The following is a 27,194-nucleotide window of genomic DNA, read 5'->3' as shown; positions in this document are numbered from 1 at the left end:
TGGAAGTTAGGTATATATGCTGGCGGTAAGTACATCGTTCTATACATTTGGCTTCTAACAGATTTTGACTGAATAAAAAAAGCTGCAAGGGAATGAAGGAAAATTGCAGATGCATAAACTCAATGTATGAATAGAATAAAAAAAATCGAAATGCAGAGGAATGGACAAGCTGACACTATTAAAGCGGGTGTAAAATACGTCCTGTTCCGATTCATAGAAGTGGTAACCATTGGCCTGTCAAGGACTAAGCAGGGAACGAGAACGGTGACATGAAAACTGACCGATAACAATGCTAGGTAGATCAAACAGATCTCTTCGAATTGAGAAGCAAAATGTGGAAGGTACGGGTGCGCCTGAAGGTTTGAGCAAAACACAATGCGAATAAACGGATTGCGTCGTGTTTTCAAAGGCGTGAGAAGCAAAGTTCTCCCAATATTCCACCACAGATTGATTTTCGAACAGCTGTAGGATCTCAGCTTGGCTGTCGGAGAAGACCAAGCCATGAACGCACCTCATAAATATACTTTTTCTGGTGAACCAGGTCCTCCATAGGCCACTCAGTGAGCATGCAAAATTCAGGGGCCACGAGGCAAATTTCTCCAGTGCGACGCCAAACGACAGTCGGGGTCCCACTGAATGACATTAACTTATCCAGCTCCTACACTTGACTATTCAGCGAAGATATCAGTACACTCTACGTATGGCTCACCACTAACGACCGTTGGAAGCATTTCTCGACAAAAACTTCGTCGTCCAACGACAGTGGCATTTGTAATGCTATGAGCGATGGTCGAAATATTGCTAAAGCTCGCACAATTCGAAGAATGTCATTCTTCTCGAACCTTCAAATCAGAAGGAAGGCGTATAAGGTGTCACGCAGACAAGGAAAGTGAGGAGGAACAGAGCAGAAATAAGACATCAGAGCTAGAGTCCCGCAGGTACTCTTGTCACATGACAACATCCTAATGACACGTACCGAGTGGGCAGGTGCTTCATGAGGAAGTGATAGCCCTCTGTATAGTCATAAGGCGTCAATACACGGTCGTTGATGCTCTGTAGCTGTGAACCACACGACTGTGGTCGCACAATCTCAGCAATACCAGAGGGTGCTGAGGATGTTGAGCTTGGGGAACCATTGGATGGAGGTGGCGACAGCAATCCACGGGATCCTTGGTCTTTTGATGACGGATTATGGAGGAAGACGGTAGGTGGTGACCGTGGCCTAGAGTTTGCAGGAAGACATGGTTGACCTTGCCCTGCTGAGGAATATTGCGAGGCGTATGACATATCCACCAAATCTTCTGATCTTTGGCTTTGGGGATAAGGATATGTGAGATAATGCGCATTTCCTGGTGACGTTGATAAGGTTGTGTCAGCTTGCATGGATTCGCCATATGGTGAGGTGTATGAACTAGTCGCGGTGCCTAGTCGAGGAGAGCCTATGAAATCAATCGCATCTGAGGTCCAAGTTGCATAACTTTGTGGCGGTGGCGGTGGCGGTGGTGGAGTAGAGGCAGACTCTGGTGGACTTGGATTGCCCAAGATTGCAGATAGGATGGAATATTCGCGGTTGGCAGCCTCCGACCCAAACGAAAAATTGGGGTCGAAGGACGCAGTTAAGAGCGAGTCGTTCTGAGGAAATGGCTCAGCTGTTTCATCCGATATCAGTTATGATCGACAAGTGGCAGGAAAACCGTACCTATTGGGACTGACGGTGGGTCGGCTGTGTTGGCGGCACTCACGTTGCCCTGAATTTCAGGCGCCGAGGACTTGCTTCGTTTTAGTTGTTCTGGTTCGCACGTGATGAGATCGGAGAACCTGACCAAAGTAACAACATACCCAACTCTTCTTCATCGAGCAGATATTTTGCCTTCTTACGATGGCCTTCAGTGCAATTAGAAGCCAGGCCCCGTTTCACACAGCGTTGACAAGGACGTGCTGGAAATAAAAGGTGCATCAATTAAATAAATAGCCGACAGCAAAGTAATCAAGGACGAACAGTCGTCGCATGTGAGATGTGCTTTCTGGCAGTGAAAACAAGCGCGATTAGCTTTCTTTTTCTTGGGACCCTCTCTCCCCTTGCGCTGTGGTTGGGGGGAAGGCGAGCCTGGCGAATTGCCCTCTGGAGTATCTGTGCGCTTGCGCTTTACCGTAGCTAGAGTGGGTGATGATTTTTTCTTGGGTCCAGATGGAGCGGTTGAGGGACCAGCCTGGGCATTTTGCATCTGGGCTGGATTGACGTAGGACGGCGGTACGAGTGGCCTGGGTGGTCGAGAAGCAAGAGTGTATACGGCGGACATGGTGCCAGATAATAAATGTGGCCCAAGGCAAGGCTGCAAAAAGCCGCTGCTACAACGGGAGTAGCCCAAGGCAAAAGCAGGACAGCGAACGGACCGAGGACAGAGAGAATTTCCAGGTTGTAAGAGTTATCACCTAATGCCATTTATTTGGTGACATTGACAAGCTGATACAAACTGGCTCGCTTCCGACAGTTCAATCTAGTTCAGTTTACTTTCCCATCTTCTTCCATGAACTCTCGTTTGCTTGCGCGTCTTGCCATTTCATTGGGTAGGAATCAGGCATCCCAAGAACTCAGATGGATGAATCATGCAATCTCCCGTGGACATACAAACTTGTCGCTCGAAGACATGGTCGCTCGTCGAGCGCTCGGCGAGCCCCTCCAATACATCTTGGGTACATATCATATGACCCTACTCTTATCATTTTTGACTTTGGCGACAGGTTCTCAACCTTTTGGCCCACTCAATCTCCTCACCCGTCCCCCAGTCTTGATACCTCGCCCGGAAACTGAGCATTGGGTTCTTAACCTTGCAGAGTCCTTATCGCCCGCCGCACAAAATCCCATCTCTCTTCTCGATCTCGGCACAGGCTCGGGATGCATACCCCTCCTTTTGTGCCATCTTTGGCCACCTGGAAGTGTGCATGCTTGTGGTGTTGATATTTCCCCGCACGCTATGCGCTTAGCGACCGACAATGCAGCTCTTTGTGGCATTCCACAAAATGCAAGCGCAATAAGCCCTCAGAATACCTTTAAAGCCACCTTTGCCAACTTTCTCGCCGACCATTTCCCGGTCGGCGGTTTGCGGACTGCCCTCCCTTTTGACGTCATAACTTCCAATCCGCCATACATACCATGGGAAGAGTACATTAACCTACCCCGTTCCGTGTCAGATTATGAAGACCCTAAAGCCCTTTTCGGGGGTCCGACAGGGCTGGAGTTCTATCACGCGATTGCGCGGTTCTTGTGTCGCAAGGGCGTGCTAAGCCCAAATGCTTTAGTGGCGCTTGAAGTCGGCCGCGAACAAGCCGAAAAAGTTGAACAGGTTGTTCTTAGCACCGGCCTCTTTCGCCACACAGAAATATGGCTGGATCCATGGGGAAAACAACGGACAGTTATAGCGCGCATGTGATACACTGATAGGACACTCGTTGACCCGCAACGTCGTAACGGGTTGGTGCCATATTTCTTGTTACTGATGAACAAGATGGGGTTGCAAACTGTTCTAAACTGTTGCGAACCATGTGCAAACCAGTCAGCGCGGCGCCTGCTTCCCAAATTAGACGTCGTCCGCCTGATTTGTCAGCCGAAGATCATCCGGCCCTCGGAGTAGGACAAAACAGACTAAGACATCTCCTAAGTATGTACGTCGTTTTTAAAATCTTTGTTTTTATACAGATCACCCTTTGTCCAAAGTTTCAAACAATTTACATCTCACTCCTATGCATCCATTGCCTATTGAACTTTGGGAAGAAATATTTGTTCATTGCCTTCCAAACGTCAACGTTCTATCCGGCGACGCTTGGGATTCGAACGTCCGTCTCACTCCAGGGGAGGCGCCACTTCTTCTTTGCCGAGTCTGCAAACTATGGAGGCAAATATCCATCGACCTCCCATATCTTTGGGTATCTTTACCAGTTTTTGTTTCTATGGGGAGTTCATATCCACCTCCTGACTTTGTGAGGACATGGATTGCCCGTTCGGGACATCTACCTCTGTTGCTATCCCTGTACCAGCAAAACGGATCTGACGCCAATTGCTTTGTTGCGGAGGAAGTATTACGCGTTTTCAGCCAACACGCCTCCAGGTGGTACAGTATTCGGTTACACCTCTCAAGAAACGCACGTCTACCGATTCTAGAGTCCACCCCTATGTTGGAGACCTTCAAGATACAATCGGCTGAAGTTGATGCTCTTATGGGTCTCAAAGTCGTTCCCCGCCTTTTGCATATCCATGTCTCTCACATTCCAGATCGTTCTCTTTCTGGAGACCACTCTTCTCCTGTTCCATGGATACAGCTGACCTCTTTGACCCTTGACTCTGTCTCCGTTGAAGCATCAATTCGAATCCTCTGCATGTGCCCAAATCTTGGGAAGTGTTCATATACCATTGATACCCATAACGGCGCCGTTCTTTTCCAATCGGTGGTTCACGTCATGCTTAAATCTTTGGTCGTTAACATCAGTCACAACTATCTTTCCACATTCTTGGAGCATTTGAGTCTACCTCAACTATTTCAGTTCGCTGTTCACTTCAACGACATGGCCCGCTGGCCTCAAGGCACCTTCAGTTGTTTTCTCGAAAGATCTAGTTGCCACCTTCGTCGGCTCGAAGTCTATAATGCAGGCATATCAAGTACTTGTTTTCTTATTTGTGTACTCCATCCCTGCCTTCAATCGCTAGAAGAACTGGTTATTGACGACCTCGGGGACTGGACAAAGGAACCATTTGTGATAGACGACATCCTCGTGATTCTGTCGTATTCGTCATTGCTTTCCTTCACTCTCTTCAAGAAGCCCTTTTGCTGCCTACTTCCCTACCTAGAAAAGCTTGTCCTCCTCAACAATCGTCTGGTAGCAAGAGACGGAGCTTTTGCGGATATGGTGGGGTCCCGATTGGGGCATGCTAGTCATTTCCGAGGGTTCAAATGGTTGGAGTGCGAACTCTCTACTGACCATACGGAAGATCACAGCCGGTTGCACGACTTGCAGAGGAATGGTCGTCTGGTACGTTACGCTGCCCCAACAACCTTACATCATCTAAGATTATTTAATTTGACGTAGGAGTATCTTCGACTTCCAAGCCCCCGTTTGGCTTGAAGCACACTTTCACTTGTAAAAGTGCACGCGTAAGGACTTGATGCACGTTGATAAGATAACCGGCCGGATAAAGAGTCCTTTGTACATTTGGCATACTTACATACATAAATGATCAGCTGTTGCGGAACCCGAGTTCGGAGTGAGTCGTTAGGCCCAGCCGCGTGCCCGTTCTTTTCTCTACAACTACAATGTCTTTGGAAAGAATTCCTTTGGACAGATTCCTGGAGAAGTTTTCAGATACAACTGGTACGCTTTTCCTCCTCGAAGATTTGGTCGAACTAGTCACAGAGGCGATGCTCAGAACTCTCCAGCGTATCACTGGGTGCAAGGATTATCTCTGTGTCCGACGAGTTCTTTGCAGAGGCTTACCATCTGTTACTGGTTGAGGTATGTTGGGCTCAGTTTGAGCTAGGCTTCTAAACTCTCGCAGCCCGCCCCGAGTATGAAGGGCCAATTTGGGCCAAACGGGGCACTTTTCAGTGGATGGGAAACACGACGACACAATCCATCGTATGATTGGTATGCCTTTCAGCTGATTCAATATTCAACGATACGCAAAATGTGATTTGTCATCGGATTCGGTAGGTGCATCCTACAGCTTGGAACGTCGGGCACTGTGGTCGGTTTCGACGTGGACACTTCAAACTTTAACGGTATGAGAATTGTCCTCACAATATGTAGCTAACATTTCTCTTCATAGGAAATGAAGCACCCCAGGTTTCCATTGAAATCCTGAACGCATTGCCCTCCGAAGTTCCTCGTGTAGACGATTTTAGAGTGAGCTGAGTTTGAGCCGTCTCATGAAATCCATTTCACTCTCGGCTATCAGTGGAAAGAAGTCCTTCCCAGGGTAGACCTTGGGCCCAATTCTCGGCACTTGTTCAAGGTCCCAGCCTCAGCTTCTGTTAATTTCGTCAAACTAAATATGTATCCTGACGGTGGTATTGTAAGGTGTTCCACACTTTTCTTGACACCTTCTTTCTTACGAGTGGACGTGAATCAGGCTCGCTTCCGCGTGTACGGGCATGTGTCTCCCGTCTACCTAAGTGATATCTCCTCCGCATTCGACCTCGCCCATGTGTTCTCTGGTGGCCGGGTTGTTTATGTTTCGGACCAACATTTCGGTGTTGGAAGCAATCTTCTGTTACCTGGTCGTGGCGTGAATATGGGAGATGGCTGGGAAACGAAGCGTAGCAGAGAGAAGGGGCACAAAGACTGGGTCATTATCAAGCTGTATGCCGCGGTGATCCGAACGTCGATCGAAACTCATGCTGTTTTAGCGGAACACCCGGTGTCCTCGAGCAAGTTGAGATCGACACTGCTCACTTTAAGGGTAACTATCCCGAAAGTTGCGAAATGGGCGCTTTGTTTGCCGAAAACGAAGTCGACTGGTCAACTCAGAAGGATGAGGAACTGTCGTGGACGCCAGTTTTATCCAGAATAAAACTTGGGTCGCATAGGCAACACTACTTTCAACTTGAGAATGTGGATGGACGAATGTACACACATGTCAAGGTCACCATACACCCTGACGGTGGCATCAAGAGGATCCGGATCATTGGTCGCAGAATAGCAAGGAACCCGCACACCAATATCCCGGCAGAATTGACATCCGAGGTTTCCAGCAGAACGACCATACTTTCAGCAGCTGCAAAAGTCGTCACGGTTCCTGTTCTTCCATTGACTCCAGAGGCATTTGCAGCGTTTGGGCAAGTTGTGCAAGCATACGAGGACCACGCCGCTGTTCCAAAAGGAATAAAGGTAACCTCGGCCAACGGGGGCACGGCGACTAAGTTCCACAAACTATCTCTGCTAGATGCAAATTATCCGCAGGGTTCTGGTGCAACGTCCGGTATATCAGTCTATCGTTGTAAACCCCTTGAAGATATCTCTGCCGATGGGACGGTAGATTTGACAGTGCTTGAGCGCCATCCATTCACGAACCAAGCTTTCCTTCCGATGGGCCATGGAGGGGGTGAAGGTGTAGGAGATCCTGGAGACGGGTATTTGGTTGTGGTAGCTCAGAATAGTGCCGACGATCGACCAGACATGCAGACTTTACGAGCATTCCGTGCCACTACAGCCCAAGGTATTGTTTACAAGACAGGGATCTGGCGTAAGTTACAGAGAACACGACCGATAAAAATCGCTGACATTTGGCATTTACAGATCAGCCTATGACTGTCCTTCGCAAGGTGACTTCAATCATTGCTCATGTTTACATACCACTTCTAACCCTTTTGCAGGGACTGGACTTGGCTTGCGTAGAAACCCAGATCGGCGACGGCCGTGCGGCCGATTGCGAAATTCTGGAGCTCGACCAAAGAGAAATCGCGTACAGGCTCAAAATATAAGTAATTGAGGGGAGCGAAGTTGGAGAGCAGTGGGATAAACAGTTCATAACAGTCATGTTGAGAAATTGGTAATCCGATCGTCGGAGTTTAAGATTTCCCCTTCAGCGTTAACTCCGAGTCGAGTCGTTCGTTGTTGTCCACATTCTCGACGTCCCCACCGCCCTATATCGCTCTATGGAATCCAGAAAAAGGCCTCTTACTGACGATATTGATACATCTGTCGCAAAGAAACGTATACTAACAGGTTCGAACGGCAGTCCGCATGTGAATGGTGTTGCCGCAGAGCAAGATGAACCTGGTCCTGGGGACAATCTTGAGGTAGCGTTCGCTTTCGAGGCCCGAAAGGTTGATTACTCACAGAATAATGTCTTAGCTATTCAGGAAGGAAGCTATCTATCGTAGAATGAAACACTATTCACGGGAGAATGAACGGAATCAGCTTCGCATAGACGAGCTCGAACGACGCAAGAACACCTGTGAAGCAGGGTTGGCTGCAATGTCTGCTTGCTGGGCTCAGGTTCGTTGGCTATGCACCTGTGCCTATGATATACCTTACTCTCGTTGTCGCGTTCTTAGTTGGTCGAGGCTATTCGACTGCTGATCAAACCTAATGACCTACCTCAAGTCAATATTGACGCGAAAGGTATAATAACCCTTTGTCATCTTCACAGGAGGCTGAATGTTGATATATCAGGCATATTTGACCTCAGCATCCATATTGAAGACGACAACATCCCAGAGCTTGCAACCGCACTGGGTGACACTGTTAATGCTACGCAAGCTCTCGTTACAAAATTTGTACAACTAGGCGGAGATTCGTGGTCGCAGGCTCTACAAGGCGATGCATTTGTTGGATGCCAGAAGGCACAAACAGAGGTATTCATATAGATTGGGGTGTAATTGTCATCTACTGACACAGTTTTGAAGTGTGTGTCTTTGCGGTCACAAATAAATCTAATGCGCCTCGAGCTTCAAGATTGCGCGACTCAAAGGGATAGTTATCATGATGCGCTAATAGCTGCAGAGAACCGTTTCGAAAGATCGCTCAGCGGAACAGTCGTGGCTCTCGAGGCTCGTGCGCCACCAGAGAAGGGGGCTAGTAATGGGGAGAAAGAGGATACACAGCGAAAGCCGTCCTCTCCTGCAGTGAGTGGTTCGGTTCACTGGTGGGAGTCTTGATAATTTAATCCCAATCTATTCTAATCTCCATTCAGGTCGTTCCGCAACCATCACTCAAGCAACATATGCACGACGTTTCTGAACTGGAAGCGCTTCAAGATTTGCTGAAAAGTCGAGAAAATAAGATCATCGAATTGGAAAGAGAGACCGCCATTCTTCGGGACGAAAAAACTATTCTACAGTTGGAGGCACGGTTAATTTACATTTGATGCTTCATTCCGTCTCACATTTGTGACCAGTTGAAATCTCCTTCACTTGAACACATCACCGAAAGTCCTTACTATAAGGTTCTACTTGACCATGCTTCCATGCTAGAAGCGGATATCTCAAAGAAGGATGCCGAAATCGGAAAGCTTTCTTCAGATCGTTACCAGCTGCTGGAATCGCGTAGGGAATGGGAAGAGGGCATCTTGGTTTGTTTTGCAATTGCCTGGGTGACTTAAAAAACCTTACCCCATGGTAGGCTTCTTCGACGCAGGTTCAGCAGGAGGTGAAAGCAATGCTTGCAAAGCGAGATAACGAGAACGCGAGGTTGCGTGAGCAGCGTGAACAACAGGCCGCTGAGCTGAATGAACGGAAGCACAAAGATAGTGTCAAACTGGCCTCTCTACAAGAGTTAAAAACTTTGGTTGATTCGCGTTCGGCAGGTTCCATTCACGTCATCCTCATGCTTTGAAGTTAATGCCTTTCGTTCTTTAGGAGCGTATTCTCGTTCTTCAATCTGAGTTGTCTAGGACGAAAGCGCACCTTGCGGCAAATACGGGAATAGAGGACGTGATGCTCTTTTTCCTTGGTGGTAATGTGGCGGATCGCCAATTCATTGAGACACTCAGGGACCAAAAGTTGTATGTGTTGAATTTCTGGACTTCGGCGCTCATCTGATGTACTTGTTTAGGCAAGCGGAAGCACGGGCGACGGCGCTCGAGCGAGCCCTTTCTGCTTACCAAGCTGACCACCCAGACATTTCGCAGTATATACGGGCACATGCAGATATGGTTGAAAAGCTTTCGGAAACGACGTCACAGCTGGAGAAATACAGGAGGGTCTATGGGGATCGTTCTGCACTCCCTCTAGACGTCTCAAAATTGGTAGAGGAACTGAGCAAGAAGGAGGCTGAGCTAGAGAGGTTGAGGCTTGTTGAGGTTTACCATACTGAGGTATAATTCTTTTCGTTGCCTATGACGGGATTGTATATGCTAACAAGCCCTTTCAAGTCGGAAAAGTCTTTGTTCGCTGAATTGGAGAAGTTATCAACTGCATGGGAGGCTTTGGATCGACAAGTCAAAAATAAGGTATTTGACCTCTCCAGTCTAGAGGACCGTCTGTCAAGGAGTTCAGTTGAGGTGTGTAATAACGGACTGACTCATAGCTGGTTATAATTCACCTTTTCCTTGGCAGAAAGCGAAATCCGACAACAAGTTTTTTGCCGCTATGCGGGACAAGGAGGCGATAGAAACGGAACGGAAAAATCTCTCAAGGACGATAGAAAAGCAGGGGAAGGCTGTGGATCGCTTTACTGATGCGGAGAAAAGTATGAGAGCACAGGCGGTGAGCTCATTGATTATTCTTCTAGCCGCGACTTGACCCCTTCGCAGGGCGTAATGGAGAAAGAGAACGTATTACTGAAGAAAACAGTGGACGTTCTAAATTCCAGGGTTGAACAGCTGGAAAAGGAAACTTTCGAGTGCAGGAGCTTGGCCGAAGCCGAGAGGAAGAAAGCGCAAGAGGTGCGTTCCATCGAGTCTCTATAAGTGCAGCTCTGTTTACCCCAGGCACAGTTTTTCTCCTTGGTTTCTGAGCGGGAAAAGTCATTGATTCAGAAGCGATCCGAGCTCCGCATCGTAGAGGAGGAATACACCCGGTCAAAGAAAGAGTTAGAGCGGCAGAGGAAAGAAGCGGTGGCAGACGCGAGCATCAAGCGCTCGGAGTCGGAGAATGGAGAAGATTACCGAGTGGGTGGCCTCTCTGATTGCTTCTGGCTCCAGAATTTAATAGCTATCCATCCAGAAACTTGTTCTATGCACGACGTGCTGCCAAAATTTCCGGAGCGTCATCATCACAAAATGTTTGCACAGTGAGTGCCGCCGCATTGTTGCTGTCACCGTCAGGCACTGAGAAGATGTTCAGCTTTTTGTAAGCCTTGTGTAGATGCACGCATTTCAACCCGACAGCGAAAGTGTCCTGCTTGTAACATTCCATTTGCGCAGTCCGATGTGCAAAGTTTCTTTTTTCAGTGATACTTACTTTATCATTGCATTCTATACCTCACCGTTTCAGTTTATATCAGTTTATATCTTTTTATTTTCATTAGTAGAATAATATGCATTGGTTGCAGCGCGTGTGAGAATAAGCCACTACCGCTTGACCCAGGTGTACTGTAGTCGTTGTCAGAAGGGAGTCGTTGTAGCAAAAGAGAAAAAAACAGACCCTCTTGCGTGCTTTCGCGAGACCCGTTTTCTTCCGCTCCACCATGCGTGGATCGCGTCTCGTAAGTTTGGCTGCAATCGAAGTCAAAAGTGTTTGGTAGAAAGACGGAGAAGAAACTTACTTCTTCTGAACATAGTCTCAAGGTCGGGTTCGTGTGCCACAATACCCTTTGCAATTCCATGAGCCAGCGCACCTGACTGGCCCGTTGTTCCACCACCACGAACTAGAGAAAACACATTATATTTCCCAAGCATCCCCGCAACTTGTAGCGGTCGAGTAATTCGTTCGCGGTCTATGGGCAGCGGGAAGTATTCGTTCATAGGAAGGTTGTTCACAAGGATGGTAGTTGTAGTGACTGGTGAAGATTCGGATGTGGTGGCTGGAGAAGATTCAGATGTGGTGACTGGCGAAGACTCGGATGCGGTGACTGGCGAAGATTCGGATGCATCTCCAGACGATTCCGGGATGGATGATGGCTGCTGTATAGGGATCATCCATACTCGAGCAGAGCTGGTTTTCCGCTTGCCAACAGTGTAGGATCGACCGTATTCGTCCAGAGTCACCTTCTTTCTCTTTCCCCTTGCCAAATAGGCGTCCTTGTTTCGACTCTCAAACATTTTAAGGATGTTGTGAATGGCACCCGCAAGGTCGCTATTGCCAGCCGTGTTCGCGATTCGGTGGTAGTCGTTCAGTTGATTGAGAATTTTTGTAACTTTACGATAGCGCGTTGTTGTCATGTGAGTTTTGAAATTATCCGTCATCTGCTCAGGTGTCTTCCAAACAGGCTGAAGAGGTGGGAGGCTTGCACGGGCGAAGGCTGGAAGCGGAAGAAGTTGTACGCTTCGAAGTGCATTGCCTGCGTCCCCAAGAGCTTTCTCCAAGCCCAATACGGCATCGTAGAAGTCCGGACGAGCGGTATAAAAGGTGGGGGAAGTTGGGGGGGGCTTGGTCCTCCGTCGTTGTTGGTGTGGCCTGTCTGACCCCCTAGTTGCAGAATTATACAGCTGAGAGGGGGGAACGAAGGGACGCGCTGTTGAATAAGCGCGCTTGAGCAGAGACAAATTCATCGAGTCGAGCAACAAGAAAGTTGAAAAAAGTCAAAGAAATCAATGTCGCTGGCGTCACGTGCACTGCTTCACAGCTGTTACCCTCTCCTCCTACCAAATGGCTTCGGAGGATACGAATTTCTCAGTTGCTCTTGCCACATGGCGAGGTTAGTTTATAGTCCTGGTATTTGCCAACCTTGTTTATCATTCATTTGCAGATATCAACTTGACTGAACTCCAGACGAAACTGGATGCGCAGGGCATTGAACTAGTCGACAACCAGAAGGAGAGCCTTCTCGGAAGAAAAGCCCTAGCAGACAAAACCAAAGGTTCAGACTTGAGAGACCCACCCAATACGCGTGCTTATTGTTACCAAAGAATTCAAGAAGCTCCAGGACGACGAGAAGCTGAATGCTTTCAAGGCCCTCCTCAAAGGTTCAGGCGTCCTTCAAGGACCTTCATCTCAACTGTTTCTGACTTTTGGGCGGCATCACACAGCTTACCAGACAGAAATTGATAACATAACTAAACGTTCAAAAACGTCTGACAATGCCTTCCTGCATGTGTATAAAGTTCTCGCCGAAGTACCTGATCCGTACCCCCTCCTTGAAACAGCAGTAGTATGGATTACTTTCTGTTCGCTTTTCGCGTCTCTCTTCAATATTTCTTCTCTGTAGGATCAGGCGGTCAAGGTTGCCGAAGCCATTGAACACGAAGCAGAGCTTCAGCGCCTGCGTAGTGAAAACCTCGAACTGAAGAAACAAGTAGACGGATTTGCATCTGTCGAGACTTCCAAGAAGAAGCTGGAAATAAAAGTGGAGCAGTTGGAGCAGAAGGCGAGACCTCTTCTCCTCTCGCTTCACAAACCATATCAATGTGTCTTTGAAAGATGGATGACATGATTCAAGAGAAGGTTTCCCAAAAAGCCAATGAACTCAACGCGACTTATGATGAGAAACTTCGGAATTACGAGGAACGGTCTGTTTTCCATACCCATCAACTCACATTTTTTGTTCATCTACTTTCAGCGAACAGGACTTACAGCGTCAAGTGACCCTCACTAAAAACCAATTACGCGATTTGCGGATGTCAAACGAAAGTAAAGAAGCGAAACTCTTTGATCACAGCCAGAGACAAGGTGCGATATTGGCGTTAACAACGGGAATGAGTCTCACCTGCTGTTCTTAGATCAAGAAGTTGTTACAAAACTTGCCGAGGTAGACATGATAGCCGCGGATTTGGATCGTGCCAACAGTCGCATCGCTACAGTTGAACGGCGAAACGTATGATTTATGTTTTCTTGGCATGTGGGGGTTAGTTAACCTTTCCCCAATACAGGAGATCTTGCGTGCTGAAATTGAAACGATAAAAAGTGGCAACGAATCGTCGGACAGGTAAAATGATATTTTTGGCCCTATATCTCTAACCTACCTTCCGTGTATCATAGAGTCAAAGCATTGGAGCTTCAGATATCCGAGCTGGAGGCTGAGACCGAACGGCTTTCTCGTTCTCATGAAGCCCAGAAAAAAATCAGTTCTGACGCTCAGGAGGCAAGCATCAAGAAATTTTCGGACATTGCAAAGGAGCTCCAAAAGAAGGTTAGGTGGTTCGTACAGGACATAGAATACCGGTTCACTTTTTTCCAGGTAGCCGAAATAGAGCAGCTTAAACAGCGGCTAAAACAATTTGGTGACTACGACGAGATAAAACGCGAACTGGAAATTATGAAGGTGAAGAATCAAATGCTATGTCTTCCTGAATAAAGGTCATGATGTCGGTGCATAGTATGTCGAGTTTTCTGGCTTCGAAGATACAGACGAGGATAAAGAGCTCGCTGATGGTCATACGTTGGAATTGCATCTTCCAAATCCAAATGCCGACAAAGCAAATAACCAAGAAGGGAAATCTCTTGAAGCTCTGCTTGCCACAAAAAATAAACGTCTGCAGGAAGAGCTTACGAAGTTTCGAGCAAGTTGGATACTCTGTGTTTGTGAGACCTCGCTAAATTTGCACTTGCAGATTCTACACGGTGAATTGGAGGCATCTCTTCAAGTACTTGAGAAACAATTGGAAACCAGCAGTTCGGAATTAAAAAGGCAGAAATTGCTGAATGAGAAGTTAGAAACTGATCTCTTGGCCATGAATGACCATAAGATGAACGGTAACACTACTCACGCCGAGGGGGAACCGGGTCCACTCGCGAACTTAGACCTTGGCAGTAACTTAATGGTGATGAACTTCTCTTTTCTGTCGCAAACTTAATTCCAATGATTACATCAAGGATACATCTGCGCGCACAAGTCCAACACCCTTCACTTCTTCCGCAGATACGTCCATTCTTCCTATTGTCACAAGTCAGCGAGACCGGTTCAGGCAACGGAATGCGGAACTTGAAGAGGTGCGGTCACCTTATGCGTTCCTTTGAAAGTCTGGTATCGAAATCGTTTTCCAGGAGTTGCGTAAACAATTCCAGATTATCTCAGAACTCCGCGCGGAAATCAAAGCTCTCCAGACAGACAATCTGAAACTTTACGAGAAAGTGCGGTACATGCAAAGCTACAGGGAAGAGTCGGGTTCACGACCTGTTACGCAACTGGATCCTCTTCCCGCCCTCCCTGGCCGCCCAGATGACATGAGCAAATACCACGCAAGATATGAAGAGGCTATGAACCCATTCGAAGCTTTCCGGGGCAGGGTAAGTTGGCGTTCATTTTCCACCATCGTGGTAATATATCAATTTTGTAGGAAGCCACAAGGGCCTATCAAAACCTTAACCCCGTCGAGCGCAGTGTCCTCGTTATGACACGTTCGATACTGGGAAACCGCCGTGCTCGGACTTTTTTCGTTTGTTATGCCTTCGCCCTCCACCTTCTTGTGATGTACATGACGTACGAATGCACAAACTCATCAGGGGCACAGTTGCAAAAGCAACCAAACCCCTTCGGGCGGTAGGTAGGCTTTATGACAATACACTATTATTAGTACATTATGGTATATCCTGGATAAAGTAACGATGATGCTATGATTCAATGTCCCAGAACGGTCTATTTGGGGCGAGTTCTGCTTTGATGAAAGGCGAGGGCGTGGTCAACCGCATTGAGAACGGGCTTCATAGCCTGCAAACCTCCCGATTTATGTCATAGTACAATAGGAAAAGAAATACTCACCATTTCAACACGCGCTGGCTCAACAGAGTGCATACTTGCACTCTGTACGAGGGCCTGCACCTTTTCGTGCGTTTTTGAAAGGTAGCCTATCATTTTTGTGGCCTTTGCTGCCCGCTGCGCAGGTGTAGCCGTGGACACGCTGGGTACCTCAGAAAGTGGAGGATACGAGGCGGACCAGAATTGCCGGAGAAATTCATTGGCGGCAGTTTGACAAGTTGTCAATTGTCTGAAAAGGACGTCTGGTATATCGTCTAGGATGGTTAATACAGGCGGGTTCCAAGACAAAAGGCACTTTACTTTTTTTTGACTTTACATCCAATCTTACCGAGACGTTCTGCGTCATAGCAAGCAAAGCGGAGTCACCAGATTTCCGATCAATTTTTAGCTGCGAAGAAACGGCGTCAGCGACGTGGTGTGGTGGCTGTTAGACAACATGCTTGAGTCAACTGTTTATCCCATTCTTGCAGGTCAGCTTTTGCTTCGCGAACAACGGTCCTGAAGTCTACACTCTGGGGGTACTTGTATGAGTGCATTATAGTTGCTTTGGTCATAGGCCATAGCTTACCTTCTCAGCTGCAACTTCCTCGGCGGCGGGTTTCGACATGCGACCTTCATAGTATCGTTCTCTATATCCCTTCATCTCAAGAATGATGCCAGTTGAAGCCTCGGGGTCGTGTAAATCCTCGATGTCTATTTCTGAGTATGCATCCTGATGTTGATGAGTGTTTCGGTCTGTTCAAGATTGTTAGAAATACGCATACTTCTCCTACATCCAGACGACGTCGCTTTGAAGGAATTTCGCCCCTTCGAATCGGCTCCGTAAGCGGTATTTGCTTTGTGAAGACAGGTCCACTCACAGGGCTGAGTTCAGAAGCCTTTCAGAGTGCTCGTTAAACTTTCGAATGAGAGGCAAAGCACCCTTTTGCCGGCCTGCTCGCATAGTGACATCCTTTTCGTTTCCAGTCTGTAGAGGGTAAATTAGGCAGAGGACGTCGAGCTGGAGCCAGTATCACCTCTCCATGGTCCTCTAAAGTTGCGCCAAGGTTGACGAAAAGCTCCACTGGGTCCGAACGTTGCCGCCTAGGTTCCAGCTCTTGTGGGTGAAAGAGATTGTTGAGCGGTGCTGTCACTGTTGACAAGACATGACTGACCGTCATCTTCCCTTTCCAGATACTTGTCGAAAATGGGGTCGGCTTTGACAACATGCTGGGTTGCAGACGAACGAATAGATGCACGGTGTGTATTGAAGAGTTTGGATTGAAAATACCGTCTCCAAAATTGTTCTTCAGACAACTGTATGGTTGAGATCCTGAGTTGTGACATCTAGCCAAGGACGAAGATACCATACGTTCTTGGGTACATGCTCGCTGTAAGCCTTCGCTACGACGGGATATTCATCAAATATATCGTGAACCAGCTGCGGCGTAATCTTTATCTTGATTTCACCGTCGACAGTTTCAGGACGAGGGTCCACAAGCTGGCCCGGCTTGCCTTTTCGTTGACTTTCTGTATCAGCTTGTGCAAGAAGAAGGTGCTATGGAAGACATTTGAACGATACATAATGCAAGGGCATTCGAGTCTAACCTCACGGCCGTCCCAGAACTCAGCTTCTGTAATTTGACCACTCATGACAAGATCTTTGTGCAGGGACCCGAGTTCATGATTGCTCATAAGAACCCTCTTGCGAAGTCGGAAATCGCTGGCAGGGTCGGTTCCAGCGATGACCGGGGTCGTTCTCCTCTCACTCAAGACAGATGTGGCACGGGAGGCGGGGGGCCGCGAGGGCGCTATCGGTTGATGGAGGGGTGCTTTAGGTACCACAGGCAATGGTCCATTGGGCACTAGGGCTGCAGCCGTCACAGGAGGTCGATTAACAGGCGCGGCAGGTAGCTTATTGCGAGTTATAATGGGAGTGAGTGCCTTTTTGAACTCTTCACGCTCGGCGTTTGCGATGGGGGACGTGAAAGTAAAGTTGTGACCCGCTTCATCGCTAATAAGACCAAGCTTGAGCCTGACCTGAGAGGCGCCCTCTTTACTACAGAACAAAGCTGTTGCAAATGAGTCAATGAAGAGACAAGGTGTTCAGAGAACTCACAATATGCTTCAGCGTAAGGAACGCGTACTGAAGGCGCCTTTTTCCCGTCCTGAGTCCATTGGAGATGGGTGTCGGTGAGCTCGAGCAAGCCTGACAATTTCTTGAAAGACGCCTTGGCCTTACACACCGTGGTAGGCATAAAACAAGTGCAAAATCATTCTTTTCTCATTTACTTGTCTGATTATATAATCCGGCTACTTCTATCTTCTACGACCATCGCCATAGAATGGCTGGCCAACTCATCGTCTTCGACTTTGACTGGTGAGAGACTATAAGCAGTCTCTCATTATCCTGGCTTACCTACGTGCGCAGGTCGATGGCAGACCAGGATACAGATAGATGGGTTTTTGAGGTCTTGGCGCCCGACCTTCGTCGCAAAATGAAGTCCTTGAAAGACGAAATTCAATGGACGGATCTTGTGTGAGGCTACCCCGTACTCATATGAGGAATACCAATTTACCTTACAAAAGGGCACAATCGTTGAGAGAAGCCCACGCTCGCGGCATCACCAAGGATCAAATTGAGCACGCCCTTCGAATAATGCCTTTTGTGCGCATTAATCGCCCATATCCACCCTTCTACAGTCTAAACCCGCTTAGCATCCAGCAATGGTACGTGGAGTACTCGATCTCAAGGCTGGCGGCAAGACGACATTCCTCTGCCTGTCAAACGCCAATTCAGTATTCATCTCCACAATTCTCGAGGTACTTACCATTACCCCCATTTTTTGATTTTTTTTTTTGATTCTGAGGTGAGCACTTTAGTCAAAAGGTCTTCAAGACCTTTTTGAGGAAATTGTTACCAATCCTGCCAAGTGGGAGAGTTCAGGTCTTCTTCAGCTGAATCGCAGGGTTGATCCCAGCGGTCCGCAACATAAGTGCAAGGTCGGCTGCAGCCCCAATATGTGCAAAGGTCAGGTTTTCGGCAATGGTGAGCTTGCTTTGCTGATGTCAGAACAGGAGAAGAGTTGGACGCGTTCCTTGCACGCCAAGGGAAGAATTTCGATCGTATAGTTTACGTCGGGGACGGAACAAACGATTTCTGTCCAATCTTGCATTTGCGAACGTGTGTCCCATCCATGCTCTTGAATTTCGTCGTTTTTAAAAATGGTTTTTCGATGTCAGCCAAGATCTGGTTCTCTGCAGAACTCACCGCGGATTACAAAAGCGGATTGAAAAAGAAGGTCATTCTAACGGACTACAATGCGCAGTACAGCTCTGGGGAGGCGCTTGGGAAGTCGAGGAAATATTTAGCAAATTGTAGATCATTAATCTCATCGAGATATAACTTTCCGTTGCCTAGAGGATATATATAGATCTGTGAAAGCTTTCACGAGGTTTCGTATCGCACCATCCCAAATGGTCCTTGTTGAATCGAGTGCATAATATTGAAGTGCTGATAACATTGTGCAAGAGAAAACCCGAGTAAAGGAGGTCTGATATATGAAGAGGGGAAACTCAGACATGATGCATTCAGGCGAGAAGAAGAAAAAGAGATGGTGTCCTGCACAAATCATCTTGGCCATCGACCGTCCTTCGGACTGGAGAGGGATTGCTGGGGACCATCGGATGTCGTGAAAGGATTGCGCTGAGGGCCCGATCCTGTTTGACCTGAAGGAACGACTCCAGAACTGTAAAAGGATGGCTGAGCTGCCTGTCCTTGAGGCGGGGCATGTCGCGCCGAAGAGGGCGGTGCTTGTACGCTGTAGTTTTGATATTGGTCAGGCTGTATTGGCACATAGATATTGCCAATATTCGCGCGGTGATCGACCGAATCAAACGGCACTGCACCCGACGGTTGGAGCTGCTGGGGTTGACCATAGTTTGTTGTATAGCGGTTCCCACTCGCCGTGGTATTGCTTGAATAAGCTTGAGGTGGGCTGGAGATAATGGCACTACCACTATACACCCCACTTGAACCCTCGCCGCGTGCCGCAGATCGAACATTCGACAAAACGGCATCTCGTCTATTGTTGTGGTTGTTTTCGTCGTCCACCATAATAGTTTGCGGATGATAAGAGTGTGACAACTTGGATGGTGGGGGCGGATATCTGGTGTGTGAGGTTCCCCAGTTTGTCAAACCAGAGGCCGCAGCCATTTCAGCCTGTTGCTGGAGATATTCTAGTTGGGGGTATGGCTGTGCTGCGGAAGGCTTCCCAGATTGTCTCCGTTCCCACTCGCGCATGGCATCATCACGGTTGAGAACAGGCGTCAAAGCGTTCCGGCCGGCAATGACATCCTGATTCATGTGCTGTAGCCGCGCTAACGCAGGTGGGACAGTATCCATCTGATTAATAGTGTTGGCACGTGCGCGAGAATTAGGGAAGTACGACGTTGTTGGCAAGTTCGGGTTTAGATGCGCGGCGCCCAGACTTGCTCCAGTATTGTGTGCCGCATACTGAGCAACCGAACCACTGGCGCCCAACTGCCCCGTGGAGTTTTGGTGAGTAAGACCTCTTTGTCCACCGGCTGGGGGGTTTGTAACATATGCGTTTTGTTGTTGTTGTGGTGGCTGCGGTGGTTGTGGAGGTTGTACTGGTTGCTGATATCCAACACCGACACCATCGGCCGTGGTTGTGAAGGTGGTTGATTGTGCCTGAGGATTTTGTGGTGTGATGTATGGGTTCCGGAACGATGCGGCTGCTTGTGAGGCAGCCTGAGCTTGTGCAGTATATGCCTGATGCTGAGCTAGATGTTGATTGTAGGAAGCCGCATCCTGATATGCACGAGTGCCCTTCGGTTGCGAGGGAACCAGACCACCGTATGGCCGTTTAGGATCCGCTACTGCGGTTGAGGAGGCACTTGACTGTGATGTGCTGGAAAGTCCATCAGGCTGCAGGGAATTATGTTAGATGTTCAAGTCGACCCATAGAATAACGTACCACAAACGGTTTTGTGTACTTCTCTCCAGTAATGAACGGATGTAATCTCGCTTGTTGAGGGGTCCATCTTGTGACAGGATTCAAATTCAAAAGACCCTGACAGAAGTCAATAAACGCCGCTCTATTATTTAATTCTGTGAATAGATTGAGTGATGGATTCGAAGAAAGAAACGTAAACTGCACACCCTTCTCTATTTCGTGAGCCGAGCGCGCGGACTTGGATGTCGGCATTGGAGCAGTGTTGATGATCTCAGGCAACGAAGTGGCTTTGAAGTACTGTTTTCCAGGTTGCTCGTTTGTGTTGTGCTCCCGGGAGTACTGCTCCAGGCTCTTTATACGATAATTTTTTTCGGTTTGGTTGGCTTGCGGATTATAGGTCTCCCAGACGTCAAAGAATTGATTCGTTTGCTTGCCCGTGTTTAGCATACTCAAAGGAGGCAGTCTGTGAGGTCAGCACAGATGTTAGCCATTTCGCAGATGGAATGTATGATTTACACACCCCAACATGTCAATAATGCGCGTCAATTGGTTATACTCGCTTGTTCCTGGAAAGAGAGGCAATCCGAGAAACAACTCGACGGCAATACAACCCAATGACCACATGTCGATCGACGCAGTATAGGACATCCCCAAGAGCACCTCCGGTGAGCGATAAAACCGTGATTGGATATATGTGTACACCGTCTGACGTTCGTGACATGCAGATCCAAAGTCAATAACTTTTATTTGAGGAGATTGGAGGCTGGCAAAGAATTTATCAAGGCGTAAGTTCGGTTGCTATTGGTAGTACTCACGACTTCAACAAGATATTTTCGGGTTTTAGATCGCAATGTATAAGGCGAGCTTCTTTCAGTACCGTCATCGCATCCAATAATTGAGCCATAAACACTTTAACGAGCTGAGTGCTCAATCCTTGAAATTGATTTTGTTTGATAAGCTCGTAGAGGTTAGAGGAGAGAAGCTCAAAGACAAGACAGAGATGACTTCGGTGGATAAAAGAGTCGCGAAGACGAAGTATGTGGTGCTCGTCGTTAGGATCACAGGATTTGTTGAGCTGCATCGGACAATGTCAAGGTAGAAATCTCACGACATTGAGTACATACCAGCTCCAAGATGGTTACTTCCATCATACTCTGGTTGAAATAGGCAGGCTTATTTTTAACCACCTTGACCGCGACAATCTCATGAGTCTTCATGTTCTGGCACTTTACGACCTGTCCGAAGGTTCCCTGACCCAGAATATCGAGGATTAAATATCTGAAGGTGCGTCATGAACATTCTTCTGGCTGGATAAAAAGGGTGACGCACTTGTGGCCCTCTTCCGTACCCAGCCAATCATTGACGTAGAGGATATAGTCATAGTCATCATTATCATAACCGTCATTGTGCGCTGGCTTGCTGGGCTTTGTTAAAACGCGCCGTGGGTTATGGGCCGATTCATATCGGAACTGCGGATTGCAGATACGATACGTGTCAAGAATATTGGTGGTGAGTTGTCGCAACGGCTGTCCAGCAAAAAGTTAATAGTTGAGGGGGCGTCTATTCAAGTCACTCACTGAGAGATATACACCATCGCTACCCATTCTACGACCAGCCGGACTTACATCGAGGCGAGGTTGGAGATCATGTACAGTCCGTACACGACGAAACCCTAAGGCACGTCTCTTCGGCGGAGGAATGTCAACGACCATTGATTGATCTTGGGGGTAATAGTGGGAGCCAGGCCCGGGAGTTGGATGCATGTATGACAAGGGTGTAGACGGGTTTGAGATGGAATTTTGCCTGACCGAAACTTGAGCTGTGAGATGCGATTGTAACGGTGGGTGAGGACTTGATGTATCCATAGCATACGACGAGGAGTATGCACCAATAGGGTGTCCCGAAGACTGAGACGTGTAAGGGGAGGAAATTGGAGGGGTTGCCGATTCAGTTTTAACTTGTGAGTGGTTCCGACTATGAGATTGCTGGTAGGAAGAGTGAGTGCGTTGGTCAACGGCAGGGCCGTATGAGTAGGTTGCCGTTGTTGGCGAGTACTGCGATTGTTGTGAATATGGATCAAGAAGGGAAGTCGACGTGGGGGTGTTGGGCACACGGAGAGGAGAACGTCCTGTACGAGATGGGGCATTAGCGTCGTGAGATGGTTGTAGTCGTTTCGGAGGATGTGTTGCAGCGCCATTGTAGTACATGTCGGAATATGAATCGTTAGAAGAGGGAGCTGCCGAGGAGTTCGCAGCGAGTGTGCCTGTCATCGATTGCGGCTGATATCCAACACTGGGAGAATAGAAAGAGTTTTGGGAGAGTTGTGGTTGTTGTCGTGGACCGGCCATAGTTTGATTATCAGCACTGAAGGCACCTTCCAAATCGTCGGGTTGATGATGGCGTCGAGCTCTTGAGGCAGCTGTAATGGCGCCAGTTCCGGCGCCGAGAGACGCACTACGAGCCAATTGGCTTTGCGTAGATGACGTGTATTGAGGGGCAATTTGTTGTTCCTGTTCAAGAAGTTGAGATATACGGGACTGCCTGGATGGCCCAGTTGGTGCTTGATGGAGCGGTGGTAAGCGCTGGGGCGACGATGCGGAATGAGATTGGGGCGGGGGTGGGCCAGAATACAGATAAGAAACCTGAGCAGCGTGGGCGGCTTGGGCAGAGGAGGAAAGTGGGTCGACGTGAGTCTGCCAACGGGGAAGATCGAAGCTTTCGTTTGTGTCAGGCATGTAGAGTTCAGGTTCCGACATGTTTCTGGGAAGAGTGACCGTGGCGGATGGCGTTTGGCGTCTGCCGTGAGTTGCAAGCTCACTGTCAGTGGTGGTGAGCCAATATCCTGCGATAAAAAAACGAGGTTGATAGCTGTGGTCACTGGTGAAGAGCTGTGTAAGGGGTTCAGGGTTGGTAATCGATGCACGTCGTGCTCGACACAATAACTTGGCTTCCGAATAATCACGGCTATCTATCCATTCAATCGTCGTATCGCGCGTCGACGAGGCCGAGATGAGCGTTGGGAAGGACGTTGGACAGGCGTTGGATGTGGATTGTCTTGAAAGGTGTCTAGCTGTGACAGAACTAATACCAACTACTTGGTCTGTGCACCCTCCATTTCTTTCAATGTCACCACAATACCACGCTCTGCCTCTAGTAACAACTCTTGTCCATTCCCCATCGAAAGGAAGGAATGGGGTACGTCGACAGACAAGAACATCTGCTTTTTAAAGCGTTTTGCTTGAATAATGCACTTAGCTTCGTTTATTGGTCGGTCATTCACGATTCTTACCTAGACGCTGTGCCATTGACAGTGCAACGTCTGAAGTGGATGAACGGAAGAAGGAGGTTGCAGGTCCTACCAGGCTAGGCTGCGCAGGCTAGGATCGACATCAAACTGATTTCATGAAAAGAACTTACGGCTTTCGGGGGCATGGCACAAGCCCAATCCTTCGATAACCTGCCTCTCATGACGGTAATCTGAGCGTCATCGGGTGACCCTTCACTGACACCGATCCACAGCATATACGAGTCCACAAGCTGGGTCACTTGGAGTACAAGCGATGGGAGAGATGCATTTTGGGACTCGAGGTATTTCGTAGTGACAAGCATGATGCAAAATGGTTCATGACTTTAAATTACTGATTCAAGCATGCATTCGCTTGTACGATAGGCGGAAACGTCACCCGTCCATCGAGTAGTTCTTATTCAAAATACAAATGTCATCGCCAGGATGATATGTTACCTACATGAGTTAGTGCAAAGTTAGTGAGATAAGTAAATGCAATGTGGTATAGCGTCCGCTGTCTGTTGGAGGCGCCTGTATGCCGAAAAACAACGATACGGAGGAGCAAGTCCTGGGCTAGTTTGTCCGTGCTTGAAAAATTTGGTCTAACAAAAAATTCTCCTCCACCACAGAATGACTCGGGTCCACCAGCTGCCCTCCCAGCCATCACTTCGTTGTTTGGAGGAGATGCACATCGACCCTGTTCCGAATCGGATATGCTTGCCCTCCGTGCCTTCATCATCCCCTTCTTCAATGTCTGGATGGCGGCTGGAAGCGGTCGGAAAGCGAGGAAGAGGTCGTCTCGATACGAAAGCGGGGAACAGTTTGAGAAGTTGGATGAGCTCAGGGTTTGACAAATCTGGTGAAGTCCAGATGCGCATGTACTCCCCTTCATCGTCACCATCTTCAAACATAGAATCGCCCATAAGTGGGGTCGTCGAACGGTCCCTATCAACGGGACTGGATGGCTCTTCTCCATCGCCGGACGAAGCGATATTCCCGGACAAATGGGACGACGCAGAGGCGACGGAACGGGACAGGGCTGGGGTAGGGGAGTCTAAAAATGGGTCACTAGGTGCTCTGGCGCGCTTTGGTTGAACCACTGAAGTGCCTGCTAAGAGTTTCTGGTGGGATGGTAAAGGCTGCGAGCGGGAGCGAGAATGGACGGTTGATACGCTTGCATCCCTCCTGTGCCCAGATGTTGGTGATTGGATCTTGATCGACGGTGTCTCCTCGAAGGCAAGTACCTACAGGGCATATTGGAATCGTAATTCGCCAAATTAAATGAGAAAGACTAACTCCTTTCAGAACGTCAATGGCTTCCAACATAAAGTCTTTCCCTCTGAAGTAGATCAGGTCCCTCCAAATGGCGCGGAAATTTTTGAGTAACTTACGCAGCTTCTTTGAAAACAGCGTCATCAAACTCCCAATCTAATCGATTCCTTCCTGTGCCACCCAAGTCTTCAGGAATTACCTGCAATCGCATCACTGCCCATAACCTAACAAAGTACATCCAGTCAATCCAAACAATTGCGCAGTCCCTAGAAAATAAAACCTACGCTTCAAAGAACGGTTGAGTACCGGGCATACCTACGGTACACCAATTTCTAATAAATCGATCCACGCGTTCGTGCCGTTCTTTCTCAAACATATGAATTTCACAACACGTCAAAAAAAAAAAAAAATACAAACCTTTCTGTGCGAGGGTTCCTCGTGGATTGGACCTTGAATGAGGCATCAATGAGCCGCCAGGTTGAGTTGCACTTAGGTGCGCTTGAAATTCCGCATGTCGACGAGCGTTTACAGAACGATGATATGCAGATCTTATCGAAGCTTGAACTCGTGAAAAGGGGGCTCTCTGAGAAGGCGGAAGGGTGGCCAGAGTTTGGGTCATCAAGCGGCCAGAGTCGTCATCTTGACGGTAGTACCTGAAAATGTTTCAGTTCAATGTCATGCTACTCAATCCACGACGGCACTCACCAAGCACGACAGTGCTCTGCGAACTTCTCAAGTTCGCTTGGTGCGACGCCCAGAGGGGTGCTTGATCGATGACGCCCACTTGGGGGAGGTGTGGGCCTTCCGTTCCTGGTCGCTCGTGAGCGCCCGGGAAATGAAGGGGATGTTGGGGAAATGATGCGATTGTTTAATTTTGGACTAGTTGGGGGCGACATAGATGCAGCAGAAGGAAGGTCGTAAAGGAGGGTTTGGGCATCTTGGTGAGTACTTAAAATCGAGGAGGGTTGGAAGGACGAGACGTCGAAATTCAGCGGGGCGGGTGGTTGTCGAGGCCGTGAAGCCTGCAAGTGGTACGAAGAGCCCAACATGGCTGGAGAAGCAAGTCTTTTGACTAAGGTGCGTTGCGACAAAGAGTGATTTTCAGCAGGATAATGGTGCCTACTGGTTGGGGTGAGGATTTAGATAAATCAAGCAATAGATGGAAAAAATGTTGGGTCAATCTGAGCTCCTTCTGGCTGTCCTTCCTAGTAATTCTTCCCTCCTTTGGAAACAAGAAGAGTACTGAAGGGATGGATGAAAAGGCAGCGTCGACGACCACGACGACGGGAAGTGGAAGATGATCACAAGCCTTGCTGTTTGTCACCTGTCACACGTCGTGTAGCCTAAAACCTAGTAGTAACTGCACACAAGGCGACTTTTGACCGCGAAAACATGAATGACTTCAAGGAGCAGTACCCAGGAGCACTCAACGACTTCAAGAACTGGAAACTGTTTTCCCTACATAGAGGTTCTCAGGAGCGTTCAAAACAAGCACGCTTTCAAGCAGTCGCTCCATGATAAACCTATGTAAAACTTTCAATCACCTGGCCCTGGCTAGCGCTCCTCACATCCCATCTTGGAGTCTGAACAGCGTTCTCTTACGTACCGACAGGACTTTTTGGTCGTACCTGCTTCAAACTTGCGATTCGGCAAAGCTGCATCCCCGGACTTCCTCTTGATAGTGAATTTGCGATGCTGCTTAGCCAATGGCCCGGCTCTTCACCGGCCAAGTTCATGACATCAAGTCGCTGGCGGGCCGTCTGAGCATCATATCAATCTTTGTTTTACGAAGGTTGCGTCTGCGGTAAGCGCCTTTGTTCTGTCACCCAAACGTCTTGCTCAAGTTATTCCATCACTATCCTTGAAGATATTCCATCAACCCTGCTTCTTGCTGCTCCCTTGTGAGGAGACAATTATCCCCTTATGATAATCTATCTCGTGGCTGTTTTGTGGCACTCGGTTTCCATACCTATTGAGCCATAATTGTAACAAGACGGGTTCTACAAAGGCATAATGGCATACTTCGATCCGGACGCAACACTTTTTTACCGTAAAAAGCGGTTGATCCTGCCGGTAGGTTCTATACCTGGTCTTGTCATAAGCTGTTAAGATTGATTCCAGGTATCTTAGTACCCCACGTTACCTACTTACTTTGAACCTTATGAGGGTAATCAGGAGTTTGATTGTGACATCCTAGGACAGCCTAGGACGTCTTACCCGAATACGTGGAGGTTCAAAATCGACCCTTATCAACGGGTACAACCACCGATATCACTCTAGAGCCGCCGGTTCCGGGAATCTTTATCCAAGTGAGAGTCTCGCGGCACCCGTCTGAATATTGCTACATGGGATGAGAAACAGGGTGGCATAATGAAAGAAGTCCCGCCCGA

At 48.2% G+C, this 27,194-nt stretch overlaps 10 protein-coding genes across 10 annotated transcripts; 5 read left to right on the top strand and 5 right to left on the bottom strand.

The window, feature by feature from the left end:
• Positions 1-3: 3 nt before the first annotated feature.
• Positions 4-2,300, bottom strand: LACBIDRAFT_399488 (transcriptional regulatory protein; the record flags this gene model as incomplete). Its single annotated transcript, XM_001877382.1, has 8 exons — positions 4-234; positions 282-462; positions 512-658; positions 710-842; positions 977-1,649; positions 1,700-1,789; positions 1,840-1,938; positions 2,000-2,300. 8 exons carry the CDS (start codon positions 2,298-2,300, stop codon positions 212-214), a joined length of 1,647 nt encoding a protein of 548 aa, XP_001877417.1. The 3' UTR covers positions 4-211.
• Positions 2,301-2,528: 228 nt separating this feature from the next.
• LACBIDRAFT_313779 (uncharacterized protein) lies at positions 2,529-3,431 on the top strand (the record flags this gene model as incomplete). Its single annotated transcript, XM_001877740.1, has 1 exon — positions 2,529-3,431. One exon carries the CDS (start codon positions 2,529-2,531, stop codon positions 3,429-3,431), a length of 903 nt encoding a protein of 300 aa, XP_001877775.1.
• A 110-nt stretch (positions 3,432-3,541) lies between these two features.
• On the top strand, positions 3,542-5,118 carry LACBIDRAFT_313778 (uncharacterized protein; the record flags this gene model as incomplete). Its single annotated transcript, XM_001877739.1, has 3 exons — positions 3,542-3,659; positions 3,716-5,025; positions 5,083-5,118. 3 exons carry the CDS (start codon positions 3,542-3,544, stop codon positions 5,116-5,118), a joined length of 1,464 nt encoding a protein of 487 aa, XP_001877774.1.
• Positions 5,119-7,646: 2,528 nt separating this feature from the next.
• On the top strand, positions 7,647-10,888 carry LACBIDRAFT_313776 (uncharacterized protein; the record flags this gene model as incomplete). The annotated part of the gene is made up of 16 exons (XM_001877738.1): positions 7,647-7,790; positions 7,846-7,989; positions 8,049-8,115; positions 8,167-8,348; positions 8,400-8,618; positions 8,687-8,839; positions 8,891-9,064; positions 9,115-9,294; positions 9,351-9,496; positions 9,547-9,808; positions 9,866-9,994; positions 10,050-10,199; positions 10,247-10,378; positions 10,430-10,603; positions 10,659-10,725; positions 10,779-10,888. The coding sequence occupies 16 exons, from the start codon at positions 7,647-7,649 to the stop codon at positions 10,886-10,888; spliced, it is 2,433 nt and encodes an 810-aa protein (XP_001877773.1).
• Positions 10,889-15,168: 4,280 nt separating this feature from the next.
• On the bottom strand, positions 15,169-17,525 carry LACBIDRAFT_313773 (uncharacterized protein; the record flags this gene model as incomplete). Its single annotated transcript, XM_001877381.1, has 12 exons — positions 15,169-15,240; positions 15,292-15,542; positions 15,589-15,676; positions 15,729-15,800; positions 15,857-16,000; positions 16,053-16,095; positions 16,149-16,255; positions 16,305-16,384; positions 16,443-16,584; positions 16,640-16,825; positions 16,876-17,339; positions 17,387-17,525. The coding sequence occupies 12 exons, from the start codon at positions 17,523-17,525 to the stop codon at positions 15,169-15,171; spliced, it is 1,788 nt and encodes a 595-aa protein (XP_001877416.1).
• A 71-nt stretch (positions 17,526-17,596) lies between these two features.
• Positions 17,597-19,354, top strand: LACBIDRAFT_183528 (uncharacterized protein). Its single transcript, XM_001877737.1, has 7 exons — positions 17,597-17,647; positions 17,699-17,806; positions 17,857-17,935; positions 17,986-18,090; positions 18,151-18,298; positions 18,346-18,451; positions 18,511-19,354. The coding sequence occupies exons 1-7, from the start codon at positions 17,613-17,615 to the stop codon at positions 18,647-18,649; spliced, it is 720 nt and encodes a 239-aa protein (XP_001877772.1). The 5' UTR covers positions 17,597-17,612; the 3' UTR covers positions 18,650-19,354.
• Positions 19,355-20,228: 874 nt separating this feature from the next.
• On the bottom strand, positions 20,229-21,958 carry LACBIDRAFT_247281 (uncharacterized protein; the record flags this gene model as incomplete). The annotated part of the gene is made up of 7 exons (XM_001877380.1): positions 20,229-20,401; positions 20,453-20,709; positions 20,767-21,009; positions 21,062-21,321; positions 21,371-21,524; positions 21,576-21,772; positions 21,824-21,958. The coding sequence occupies 7 exons, from the start codon at positions 21,956-21,958 to the stop codon at positions 20,229-20,231; spliced, it is 1,419 nt and encodes a 472-aa protein (XP_001877415.1).
• Positions 21,959-23,337: 1,379 nt separating this feature from the next.
• LACBIDRAFT_313770 (uncharacterized protein) lies at positions 23,338-23,855 on the bottom strand (the record flags this gene model as incomplete). Its single annotated transcript, XM_001877379.1, has 3 exons — positions 23,338-23,483; positions 23,536-23,614; positions 23,664-23,855. The coding sequence occupies 3 exons, from the start codon at positions 23,853-23,855 to the stop codon at positions 23,338-23,340; spliced, it is 417 nt and encodes a 138-aa protein (XP_001877414.1).
• A 279-nt stretch (positions 23,856-24,134) lies between these two features.
• Positions 24,135-25,853, bottom strand: LACBIDRAFT_313769 (uncharacterized protein; the record flags this gene model as incomplete). Its single annotated transcript, XM_001877378.1, has 6 exons — positions 24,135-24,776; positions 24,829-24,871; positions 24,924-25,028; positions 25,089-25,167; positions 25,222-25,457; positions 25,510-25,853. The coding sequence occupies 6 exons, from the start codon at positions 25,851-25,853 to the stop codon at positions 24,135-24,137; spliced, it is 1,449 nt and encodes a 482-aa protein (XP_001877413.1).
• A 374-nt stretch (positions 25,854-26,227) lies between these two features.
• Positions 26,228-26,844, top strand: LACBIDRAFT_313767 (uncharacterized protein). Its single transcript, XM_001877736.1, has 3 exons — positions 26,228-26,331; positions 26,387-26,608; positions 26,672-26,844. Exons 2-3 carry the CDS (start codon positions 26,511-26,513, stop codon positions 26,778-26,780), a joined length of 207 nt encoding a protein of 68 aa, XP_001877771.1. The 5' UTR covers positions 26,228-26,331; positions 26,387-26,510; the 3' UTR covers positions 26,781-26,844.
• The last annotated feature ends 350 nt before the right edge of the window (positions 26,845-27,194 follow it).

Source organism: Laccaria bicolor, genomic scaffold (genome assembly GCF_000143565.1).
Source record: "Laccaria bicolor S238N-H82 LACBIscaffold_5 genomic scaffold, whole genome shotgun sequence".
In the NCBI taxonomy this organism is placed as follows: Eukaryota; Fungi; Basidiomycota; class Agaricomycetes; order Agaricales; family Hydnangiaceae; genus Laccaria; species Laccaria bicolor.
This window is presented reverse-complemented; position numbering and strand designations above follow the sequence as displayed.